Consider the following 13,069-nt stretch of genomic DNA (forward strand, 5'->3'; position numbering starts at 1 on the left):
TGTGGCAGCAAGTGACAATGAAATGGGATGAGCCATTTCATTGTCATTTTCTGCCACACTTTCACCATGTGAACATGTCAAATCACAGCTCAGATGTTACCTGGGGCATATTAGCAAATATTTCAAACATAGACGCTTAAGTTATTATTTTCAATCGATGTTTCCTTACCGGATTACTTTCCAGAACTTTGACCCTCATATTTTTGTTAAATTATATCTTGGTCGTTGGCATGTAAACTTCACGTAAGCACTGATGATGACTGGTAAACCAGTCGAAAACTAGTTATGTGATTGTGACGTAGCCCTTTTTAGGGATTTTAAATATATACCTTTTATAAAGGATTTTACTGTTTTTTTTTATTACATGATATACAGCCAACTACAGGAAAACTTTTTCCTTGTGGATTTAAAAAAACGGTGGCAAATTTTTGAAGACACCTCAAAATATAATGAATTTTGCGGTGGACATCAGAACTCATCATTAGCTCAGAAACCGGTACTCAGAAACCGGACTCTTTCTGCACTCTCCGATTTAACTAGTATAATGCTGACGAGTATAATACTGCTGTATTTTCAGGTTTATACGTTTATATTTATAAATGTTTATACGTTTTTAATTTTTTGTTAGAATTTGAAAACGATTCTGGTATTAAAGGAATTCTGCCAAATTGAGTTTTTTATTTATTAGCGAAACCTTTGAGTTGGTAGATTTTTGATACAAAAGAGGTGCAATTGTGCAATGATCTTAATTTATTTTACAATAAAGAATTTTTATCATGTACGTTTAAATATTTTCGTTTTAAAGTATTTTCCAATAATATCCCTGATAGACCTGGATCCCTCGTACCAAAAAAAAGTTGATTAATAGCAAGCTGAAAATTTATTAATAGCCTAACGGTGTCTAGTCGGACAAATTTTAATGTATGGGAACACTGGAACAGGAAAAGTTTTAATTGTGGAACAGGTTAAAAATTTAGAACGTCAGACTACTAAAACGTCAAATGTCTTTTGTCGGACAGAACTTCCAATTGATTTGTTAGCATTTCATTAAACTGTCATGCAAAAATCAGACTGGTGTGTATCACCAACTGGGCATTTTATTGGGTGGAACACGAAGAACATGTCAAATGACAGGAATCATGTTGGTTAGTAATAGCAGTCTGATTTTTGCATGAGAGTTTAATGAAAGGGCAACAAACCAATTGGATGTTTGTCCGACAAAATACATGGGACGTTTTCGTAATCTGACGTTCCAAATTTTTAAAATGTTTCACAATTAAAAGTTCCACTGTTCCAGTGTTCCCGTACATCAAAGTGTGTTCGACTAGACACCGTTAAGCTATTAACAAATTTTCAACTTGCTATTAATCAACTTTTTTTTGGTTATGCCTTTTGACGACCAGTTTATTTGAAAAAAGATACCTAAACTTTTCTAGAGCTAACCAAATCCTTCCAATGGTTTTATTTTTAGCCACCGCTGCAAAATCAAATTTTTGTAATAGCAGTTGTTGGTTTTACCGTTTATTACCTTAAATTTTATATAATGTGCCATAAAAATTATATGCCTGGAATAATATGCAATTAAACATTTTTTAATAAGAATTTCTCATATTAGCCTTGCAAAATTCTCGACTAACATATAAAATAAAAGTTATACAAATACATAAACAAAGTTTTTTTTTTGTTTTTACGATAAATACGCTTACCCAAGATCATTTGAATTTATTTGACTCGGTCAGTTGAAACAATGGCGTTTGTATTTCCTAAACTATGGGCGGAAAACTGTACATTTTTATTGCGAGCTACTCAAGCTCATCTGAAAAAGTACGGGCCTCTAATCAACTGGAAAGAAAATGCGTGCATAATGGAATGCGGATTCGGAACTGGGCATAGTTCGCAGCAAACGTTGGGCGCTATCCTTCCAAAGGATTACAAGGAATTTGTCGCGACTGATATATCTCCGGATATGGTGGAATATGCCAAAAAGAACGTCAATATACCCAGGGCAAAGTTTTTACAGCTCGATGTTGGTGCAAAGCATGTGCCTGTCGATTTTGAAGAGAGATTTGATCATATTTTTGGAATGTCTCTAATGCATCTTGTGGATAGTCCAAGGTAAATCATTTTTAATAACGTTTCAGCTTAACATTATTTTATTTACTGTATATTTTATATGATATTCCTTTGTTATCAATAGTCCAGTTGGGTTTTATGAAAAAAGGCCTAACCTTACATGGCGAGCTACTCCAAATTTTATTATTTTAACCTTTAGGGACGCTAGTGTAAATTTAAAAGTTAAAAAAACAAGTTAAAAGAAAGAAAAATACTTGGAAAACATACTTACAAAACAAAACACCAGAAAACTATGAAGAATATAAAAAACACAGGAGACTAGTAAAAGAACTGGCTACATAGGCAAAGAAGGACAAATGGAAAAATTTGGAGAAAATATGGAAACAAACAGTAAAGAGGATCAGAAACTTTTCTATGGACTTTAAAGTCAATGAGAAAAGAAAAAATTCAAGAAATAGAAAACATAAAGAATAAAACTGGCGAAATTCTTAGAGAAGAAACAGAAATAATGAACAGATGGAGAGAATATTTCCAATAGATACTACAAACTCACTGCTATCACGAAGAAAACAATGTAGCGAACCAAAGAATAGAAGATGACAATGTAGACCCTAAAACCACAAATGAACTGCAAGAAGATATTGCAGAAATGAAAAACAGAAAAGCACCAGGATATGACAGAATAACCAGTGAAATGATAAAAAAAATGGAACAAAATCCAACAGAGATATTATTAAAAATATTTAATGAAGTTTGGAGAGAAGAACAGATACCGATGGACTGGCAGAAGGCACAGATATTTCCAATTTATATAAAGGGCGATAGAACAGATTGCAACAACTATTACAGAGGAATAACACTGAACAAAAGAATAATCGGAAAAATTGACAGCACACTAGAGGAATCACAAAGCGGTCTCAGAAAAGGGAGAAACACCCAGGATCATATATTTACAATCAACCAAATAATAGAAAAATATGAGCAACAGGAAAAAATATGTATATGGCTTACATAGATCTTGAAAAGTCTTTTGACACGGTACCAAGGCAAACATTATGGGAAATATGAGAGAAGAGAGGTATAAGTAATAAAATGATAAGGGTAATTAATAACATTTACAACAACAATATGAATTATATCATCAGCTAAAACAGACCATCAAAACCATTTACTCTAAGCTCATCTAAATAAGTACGGACCTCTGATCAACTGGAAAGAAAATGCGTGCATAATGGAATGCGGTTTCGAAACTGGGCATAGTTCGCAGCAAACGTTGGGCGCTATCCTGCCAAAGGATTACAAGGAATTTGTCGCGACTGATATATCTCCGGATATGGTGAAATATGCCAAAAAGAACGTCAATATACCCAGGGCAAAGTTTTGACAGTTCGATGTTGGTGCAAAGCATGTTCCTGTCGATTTTGAAGGGAGATTTGATCATATTTTTGGAATGTCTCTAATGCATCTCGTTGACAGTCCAAGGTAAATCGTTGTTTTTTAACGTTCCAGTTTAACATTATTTTATTTACTGTATATTTTATATGATATTTATTTTTTATTTATAGTACAGTCGAAAAAAAGGCTTAACCTTTTTTGCTAACTACTCCAAATTTTATTATTCTAACCTTTAGGAACTCGATAGTAGTGTAAATTTAAAAATCGCTACTGAATTCCGCCGCTGCGTTAGCCACCTTTCTACTCCCACTTTTCGAAAGCCTCAAGTCATTTATATGTTATTTTAGTCAGAGTCCACATTTTTATTTTATACAGCAGAATGCTGAGATATAACATCATAATTCATTATTAAAGGGATTCTTCAGGAATGTATCATTAAATATTAGAAAACTCAAAGCCAACGATACAAGAGAAGTATATATACAAGAAACTAACAATAGGTTATATGTGCAAGTGTGGACGATGTTGAGAATTCATGGAATACCATAAAAGAATTATTTGATGATGGGAACAACACTTTTATTTTTCAAAATAAAACAGTCAGAATGAGTGGATGGCAGATGAAATGTTAGAGGTGATGGAACAGCGCATGAAATTGCTGTGATCTGCTGGATTGAATTGCTGAAAAACATAATGAACAAGATGAACTAGTAATCGACCCTTACGATGTACTTAATACCTGTAAAGTTTACGCAAATAATTTGCTCAACAACTAATATAAAAAATAATAGAACAAAACAGAATAACACAAGAATGGAGATCAAGCATCCTAATACCTCTCTTTACAAGAGGAGACAAATCGAACCCGGAGAATTACAGAGGAACTAACTTATTAAACACAACATTAAAATTAACAACCAAAGTGATAACAAACAAATTGAATGAAATTATACCATTAGCAGAAGAACAACAAGGTTTTAGGTCGGGAAGGTCATGCACTGACGCTATATTTATAATGACGCAAGTTGAAAAGAAATTGTTTGAATACAAAAAAATGGCATATTTATGTTTCGTGGACCTTAAGAAAGCATTTGACAGGGTCACATTAAAAGACGTTTTTCATTTGTTATACTTGAGAGAGCTACCTCTAGGAATAATTAAAACAATCGAAAACATGTAAGCTTGAGCCCATTGCTTTTTAATTTAGTAATGGACAAAATCATAGAAAACATTAAAGGTACTGGAAAAGGATACAATATGGCAGAAAAACAAATAAAAATCCTCTGTTATGCTGACGACGCAAACTTCATCTCCGATAACGAGGATAACCTACAGCGAATGGCACAAACTTTCAATATACTGGCGAAGAACTACAACATGAAAATATCAACAGCTAAGACAAAATCCCTGGTATTGTCAAGGGAACTCATAAGATGCAAATTAGTAATTAACAACGAACTAATTGAACAAGTCTCGAGATTCCAATATCTGGGAGTCGAAATATGTAGTTATGGAGATGTTAAAGAGAGCGTCCTAAAGCAAGCAAATAAAGTCAATTACGTGTCAGGATGTCTGAGGGATGTCATCTGAAGAAACAAAGATATGAGGCTGGAAGGGAAAGTACGCATATACAAATTATGTATAAGACCGATCATGACGTACACGATAGAAACAAGATGTGACACAGCAGAAACCAAGAGAATACTAGAACATCAGAATTGAGAACGTTGGGGTCAATAACTGGGAAAACACTGAGAGACAGATTACCGAACGACAGAATAAGAGATCTCTTTAACATACAAGATACAGTACGGTGGGGAAGAAAGAGACGACGAGAGTGGAATGAGCATGTGATGAGAATGAACACCGAGAGAATAGCCCATATATCCAGTGATTTGAAACCAACAGGCAAGAGACCAATAGGAAGGCCCTTTAAAAGGTTGCGAGATAGCTGGCAGTCAGCATCACAGCTAGAAATACAAGATCAAAATCGGTTAAGAACAGGCCAGTAGGCCTTAGGCCTAATATAAGAAGAAGAAGAAAACATTTACCAGAACAACACAATAAAAGTAAAAGTGGAAGATGAACTAACATACCCAATTGAAGCCGGCAATGGGATAAGACAGGGGAATTCCTTGAGTCCTTTATTGTTCAACCTGATCATGGACGAAATAATAAAAAAGTAAGAATAAAAAAGGATACCAAATGGGAGAAAAGTAACTTAAAATAATCTGCTATACAGACGATGCAATACTAATCGCCCAAAGTGAAGATGATTTACAACGTATGCTGCACCAATTTAACATAACCGCCAGAAAATTTAGCATGTTTATTTCCCTAAAAAAGACAAAATGCATGGTTTTAACAGCAGATCCAATAAGATGTAAATTGGAGCTGGAGGTTCACATAATAGAACAAGTGATGGAATTTAAATATCAAGGCATCACACTATCTAGCTACGGAAGGCTCGAAACAGAAGTGGAAGATAAAGTGAATAGAGCAAACAGAGCCGCAGTTTGCCTGAATGACACAATATAGAGAAATAAAAATATTGGAAAAAAATTAAAGGCAGAATTTACAAAACAGTCAGCAGACCAATAATGACATACGCGGCAGAAACACGACCCGACACAGAGAGGACAAAAAATTTATCGAAACCGCGGAGATGAAAACCTTCGAAAAATCGATGGTAAGACTCTATGGGACAGAGCAAAGATATAGGACGGAGATGCAAGGTGGATAATATTAATAACTGGGTAAGAAACAGTAGCAAATTTATTAACAACATTAGATACGCCGATGACATAGCGATAGTGGCATATAACGTGGAATATAAAATCTTCGATGCCTTTTAATTGAAATCTGCTTTGTGAAAGCGAAAAATGATAAGTGAAGCTTTGCTTCTGATTATAAATATCCACCAGACAAAAAAAAAGATTCTAGGGGAAATAATTACACAAATGCAAAGGTGCAAATGAATCTGGAGAAGAAATTGAGTAAGTTGGGCAATTTAAATACTCGGATTGTCTAGTAAATCATAGTAGTTGCTTGCGTCCCTTAAAAGGGCAATAGAAGAAGCAAGTTGGATTTTAGCCTAATATACAAGGTAATAAAGTATTACGTTGTGTCCTGTTCTCTTGTACGTAATGGAAGCATGGACGTTAAAGGCCAGTTATTTTAACAAACTTGAAAATTTGAAATATGGTGCCTGCGTCGAACGCATAGAATATCATGGAGGGATAGAGTCAGAAATGAGAAAGTATTAAGAACAGCTTGAATCTACAATCAGGAAAATTTTGATTATGTAAATATTAAAAAGACTGAATATTTAGCAGACGTATTTAGAAGAGACAAAAAGATGACATGGCTGCCAATGTAATATTCATTTCTCGCATTCGAATGTAATATTCGCCAATGGACAGGAATCCACAGTTATGAAATGCGTCGCAACGTTGCCAAAAAAACGAATAATTACTCCTGACTATCTAATATCTCACCTGACAAGACAATGTACGAGGCACGCCTACTCAGAAGTGCACATTAAGAAGAAGAAAAGAGTAATTCTTAATTCTCTGTTGGTCAATAAATTTGTATTTTCGTAAATTGTGTTATAGCTTGCTTTGTTCTGCTTTTGATTTCCTGGAATTTCCACTATTCATTCAACCAACAACAGTAAGAATATTTTTATGATTGTACTCTATCCAATATTTCTTCATCTATGCTGATAACATTTAGATTGTTAGCTAAGTAATATCTATATAAAACTAATATAGTTTTACATGAATATTCCTATCCTGTTTACATTTTATTTAGATTTCCTTTAATTTAATTCTAGACAAGGATTTAAAAACATCCAGAAAATGTTAAAACCTGGCGGATCAGTTTTTCTCACGTTTTTCAAACATACACCAGTTGACTATTTATTTCACAAAATGAGACATCATCCGAAATGGAGAAAATATAACCAAGAACGAATGGTTTCTACTTACTACTACGCAGAAAGTCCGAGAGAAGAGTACAGAAAGGATATCGAAGCAGCAGGATTCAAGGATTACATTTATACAGTTGAGAAAGGGTCGTATAAGTTTCCGAATGAAAAAGAAAGTGAAGGTAAGCGTTTTATAAAAAGATGTCGTATAAAAATATTATGTTAGGTTAGGTTAGTTATGTTATAAATTTTCATCTATATACAACCCACCATCATATTTCTACATAGGACTATTTTCACCTTACCTATTCAATCTGTCATTACCAACATATAACACTCATCTACATTAAAACCAAATTAAAAAGTCTTATTTTCTTTCTGAGTCCCGTTTATGTTCCAGTCTCATTAATTTCCTCATAGACATTTCATACCCATCCCCTCTTCCCCCTCCCATTGTCGTCTTCATCTTATGACGGTTTGTTTTTTAAACCCTTAGGGATCCGGGCAGTTTGCGGGGTCTTTAGGAATTAGTCGCCTAAGTTTGAGCTTGTGCTTTCTTAATGATACATCCCCCTAGATTGTTTAAGACATTTTTGCACCTCAGTCACCACTCCTACTTTGAACTCTTTTTTAAACTTACACGAATTACTACAGCTACCAATAAGTTAAGTAAATTAGATAACTTTAAATCAACACAAAATTGCTTTTTTAAATTTTAGGTCTTTTGAGAATAGGATTTGATTACTGACTTTAGTTTTCGAATAAAAACATTTGTGTAATGTGGTTTGTCTAACCACCTCCACTGACAATATACGTGAATACATTTTTTAACTACAACATCTAGTTTATTTTATTTTAAATGATTATCTTTCACAATGGAGTGAGTGTTGTTACATCATTTCTTATTTTAACAAGCTGTCTTTAAATATGACAGGTTAATTTTTCAACTTCCTGTGGAACTGTCACTTCTCTCATGTCATCGTTCAGGAGTCCCCATCCATTCCATTGTCAATTGCTGCCATACTGTCATCATGTGAACAAGTCAAACCATGGGCCTGATTCTAATTCATTTCGACAGTCGCAATTTCATTTCGACACCGCCATGACAGCCGCATAGTATAGCGATTCTTATTCATTTCGATATTAGTCACAACTGGGGATATTAACCTTATCATGTTGAGACTGCTCAGAATTTGGGTTGGCGCTCCGGTTTATTGGAATTTGTTGATAGTCTGGGAAAATTATCGAAAAAATGCCATTTTTGGGAAAAATTATTTACCAGCTATTTTATTGCTAAAATCGAATCTTAAGATTGCATATATTAGTAATATGGGGTATGACAAGTCCGCAGAAAGTGTGTTATTTTATTTATAAACAAATTAGCACTCCTAAATCTTCTTTTTTTTTCAATTAGTGATCTGTAACTCCTAAAATTTTTCCTTTGAGCCAAAAACACTCAAATAAAAATTCACCGTAATTTAGTTCTGCACAAAGTTATTTTTTTTCCGATTTCCTTCAACAAAAATTTTACTCAGAAAATCCGAGTTTTCCCAAAAAATCTGCAATTTTCAATTAAAATTTTAGGAAAGTACCTAATTATTTATCAATAATTAAATAATTGCTGACATGAAAGATTTATTATAGCAGATTATACAGAGGGGCTAAATTATGGAATAAATTCATTTCTTTAAAAACGGACGATTTTGGTGCAAAATCCCGAAGGAGGTCGATTTTTATTTTTAAATTACAATTTTTTGGCATATATTTCATACTAGTGACGTCATCCATCTAAGCGTGATGACGTAATCGATAATTTTGTTAATGGGAATAGGGGTCGTGTGGTAGGCCATTTGAAAGGGCGTTCCGCTCTCTATTCCGTAATATAAACATTAATATCATTAGGTATTTATACAGGGTTGCCAAAAAATAACTTTTAAATTAAATTAATTGGCGCAAAAAGAAGAATGTATGTAATTTATTTAACTCAAAATACATTGTACTGCTGTCAGAAAATAGAAAAAAAGGTTTATTTCACAAATAAACATTTCTTTTCGCTTAAATTAAATCACAAACAGCCTCCCTGCTACCTATTGGCAGTTTGAACACTTAATTTAAGCTAAAAGCAATGTTTATTTGCAAAATAAACATTTTTTTCTATTTTCTGACAGCAATAGAATGTATTTTGAGTTAAATAAATTACATGCATTGTTCTTCTTGTGTGAATTAATTTAATTCAAAAATTTTTTTGGCCTCCCTGTATAAATAATGATATTAATGTTTATTATAGGGCTTTTCATCGATTGTCATTTGTTTCGAGCTCCTGTCATATGTTGAATAATCTGTGTATAATATTAATATTTACGGATTATACGAAATATGACAGAAGCTCGAAATAAATGTCTGTGAATGAAAAGCCCTATACTGAATAGAGAATTGAACGCCTTTGTAAATGAGCTACAACACGAACCCCTATTCCTATTTAAAAAATAATCGATTACGTCATCACGCTCGGACGGATGACGTCACTAGTTTGAAATATATGCCAAAAAAATTTAATTTAAAAATAAAAATCGACCTGTTTCGGGATTTTTCTCTAAAATCGTCCATTTTAGAGAAAATGAATTTATTCCATAATTTAGCCCCTCTCTGTATATCAGGAGACCGGCGACAATCTAACCAATAGTTTAGCAATAATTAAAATATTAATTAAAAAAATTCGGTCGAAATAATAACCAGAAAGATTATGATACACCAGAATAACTATGATTTTCGTATAAAAAAGCACTATACCTATTCAACGTACCTTACAGGATTGAAACTGGACCATTTGAGCGGTCCCAGGAATGTTATAAAGAAACAATTTTTTGGCTTATAAACAAATAGAACCCCTCAGAAGATATTAGATTAAATTAAATTAAGTTAACGCTGTTGAAAAGGGCACGGCTTCTGTGCCCTCTTCGAAGAAAAAAAAAATTGAATTGCGAGGAGTGATTCCAGGTATAACCGGTCAAATTTGACCGGCATTTGCGACAGAGTTATAAACAACAGGATTTTAATCTTTGAACCATTAGATAACTTTTAATTCCGGTCCTCTTTGTACATACAAATTTTCATATCTTCAAGACACTCATAACAAAAAAGATTTATGTCACTGTCACCAAATTATTTAATTATTGATAAATAATTACTTCTCTCAAATTTTAGTTGAAAATTAAAGATTTTGTTTGAAAAACTCGAATTTTCCGAGGAAAATTTCCGTCGAAGGAAATTGGAATAAATTATCAATGTGCAGAATTAAATTACTGTCAATATTTATGCGAGTGTTTTGGTTTAAAGTTAAAATGTTCGGAGTTATAGAGCAATAAATAAAAAAAAAAGATTTCGGAGCGCTAATTTGTTTATAAACAAAATAGCACACTTTCTGTGGACTTTGCACAGCTATATTACTAATATAGGAAATCTTAACATTTGATTTCAGCATGTCCAGCAATAAAATAGCTGGTAATTAATTTTCCTTTTTTTTTACTAATTTTCCCAGATTATTACCTTACATCTTTCATTGAGTTGATGATTCATGTTGTGGACATTCTCAATTATTATATTTCTAATTTAATACTATTCTATCTAATTCCTCAAAACAAGCAAATTTCAATTAAACCCAGCCATATTAATACCTTTTGCTTTAGTTTTACTTGCAAGAAATAAACAAAACACATCTAAACTAAACCTAACCTCGCTTTTGGCCATTCATTCATCTCCGTGTCAAGTAATTTCGACATCGAAATTATAATATCAACCACTTTTTTGGAGTCGCTATTAATTTCGATAGTCGCTATTTCGTGACGTCATTTCGTTAGTTCAACTAAAATCCACAAGGCTCGCACAGTCGCATTTCGACGTCGCCATATTGAAAGCGACTTGTTTAGTGTCGAAATTTGATTTAGAATCAGGGCTCATAGCTCAGATGTTACCTGGGGCGTATTACTGGGATATTTTAAACATCCATGCTTAAGTTCGCATTTTTAACCTATGTTTTCTTGACGGATTACTTGTAAAGGGTTTTTACCCAGATATTTTTGTAATACTATATCTTGGTGGTTAGCATGTAAATTTCACGTGAGTATAACCTACAACTTTTCTTAACCGTAGTCAAAATTTTAAAACCTTTGCATTATTTTATCAGGTTATATTCATTTTAGGTAAGCACTGATAATGATTGGTAATTCAATCGAAAACTAGTTCTGTGATGTAGCCACTTTAAGGGATTTTAAATAATATACTTTTATAAAGGATTTTATTGTTTTTTGTTTTTTTTTTCTAAAAATGCATCTCAGTAATGAAAGGTTTTGGTGTGCTCAGAATAAATTATGTGCTACTCACACTTGTTATGATCTGATTCCTTGCTATCTTAGTAAAGGCTTTGTCATTGTAGCCTCTGGCTGTTAACTTTTTTTGTTGCAAATTATTGACAAAAAGAAGTAAAATTCAGAAATACAACTTTTGCCAATCTCAACCAACAAATTGTATCCTATGTAAGGCCATGTATTTGGGGTATCTACATTGTAAATATGACGTGCACCCTATCTTCGATGCTCTGGAGTGCTTGACGAGCCATACAGTATGTAGTCAACACTTTGAGGTATGAGCGGAAACACAAAGTGTATCGAAAGTCATACGCTTATGAAATGCACCTGGCGCATCATAACTGCCTTTAGATTTTATTTTTTTTTCATTTTGTCTTGATTAAATGTCTTTAATCTTTTGCATCAGCCTCTCTTGGCTAACCCTTGTTTCTTCCGAACTCGAATGGCTATTGAGTTTTTAATGTCAGACGGATCACTACATGTTCTTCCCTCCTTGACTGAAGTAGGGGTGCTGAGAATCTCTTGATCAGCTAGAAGGATAAAGAATAAATACATCTTCTGAAGAAGAAAAAATAGTTACATAAAATGAAAGAAGGATGTTCCAACCAAGAAAGATTCACAACACCATAAAATAAATGAAGCTCCAAACTGTAAGTATCCTTGAAACAAGTGAAATGAACGAGTCTGACAAAGTAACTAGGTATAGATTATCACATTTTACACTATTGAGAAGACAGTTCAAGAAACAAAAATAGGGTAGCAATAATTCGATGCCTCAGAAGCCAATCGGTGTAAGTCAATAAGTGTTTAAAATGAGTTACTAAGATGTTTCAGACAATAGTTGAAGAAATAACAGTAGTAGTAGGGAAAGAAAGTATGCTAAATTTGCAGTTAATCAATCGCTTTGGGGACCTATTGGGTTGTGAAGAGTAGGTCCTAAAACCAAAAAAAGGTAAGTAAAGTTTTCCATTTTAGTGGGGACTTTCTATTTTTAATATAATTTTCCATTTCCAATAATCGTTTTTTTAAACACTTTTATTTAGTTCAATAGTTCGCGTCAAATTTTTAGACGTTAATTTGACTGTCTTTTCTTCAATGCAAATGAATAAAAATTTGTAGACATATGCATTCGCGGGAACAATACACGAATAGTCAGTGAAAAAAATGTTTATTATTTGTTTAAATAAAAAAAAGATTTTAATGGAAAATGCTTAAATTCTCTCGTTTTTTACAATGTAAAAACTTGAAACTTTTACGGATTGTAGCTAATGATATGAACAATATATAATTTCACTGTTTACGTTATGCT

General features: G+C 33.1%; 1 protein-coding gene across 2 annotated transcripts in view; it reads left to right on the forward strand.

Annotated features, from left to right (window-relative positions):
- Positions 1 to 1,703: 1,703 nt before the first annotated feature.
- Positions 1,704 to 13,069, forward strand: part of LOC126886369 (juvenile hormone acid O-methyltransferase-like) — a 31,923-nt gene continuing 20,557 nt past the window's right edge. Inside the window, exons 1-3 of one of the 2 annotated variants that reach the window (XM_050653262.1) lie at positions 1,704 to 2,115; positions 7,304 to 7,578; positions 11,596 to 11,688. In XM_050653262.1, coding sequence (XP_050509219.1) covers positions 1,748 to 2,115; positions 7,304 to 7,578; positions 11,596 to 11,606 — 654 coding nt within the window. In that variant the 5' untranslated portion in view covers positions 1,704 to 1,747 and the 3' untranslated portion in view covers positions 11,607 to 11,688. Of the gene's footprint in view, positions 2,116 to 7,303; positions 7,579 to 11,595; positions 11,689 to 13,069 lie in introns of those variants that run through there. The other variant, XM_050653261.1, reaches the window with a different exon arrangement.

The sequence above is a fragment of the Diabrotica virgifera genome, chromosome 6 (assembly GCF_917563875.1).
Source record: "Diabrotica virgifera virgifera chromosome 6, PGI_DIABVI_V3a".
Classification (NCBI taxonomy): domain Eukaryota; kingdom Metazoa; phylum Arthropoda; class Insecta; order Coleoptera; family Chrysomelidae; genus Diabrotica; species Diabrotica virgifera.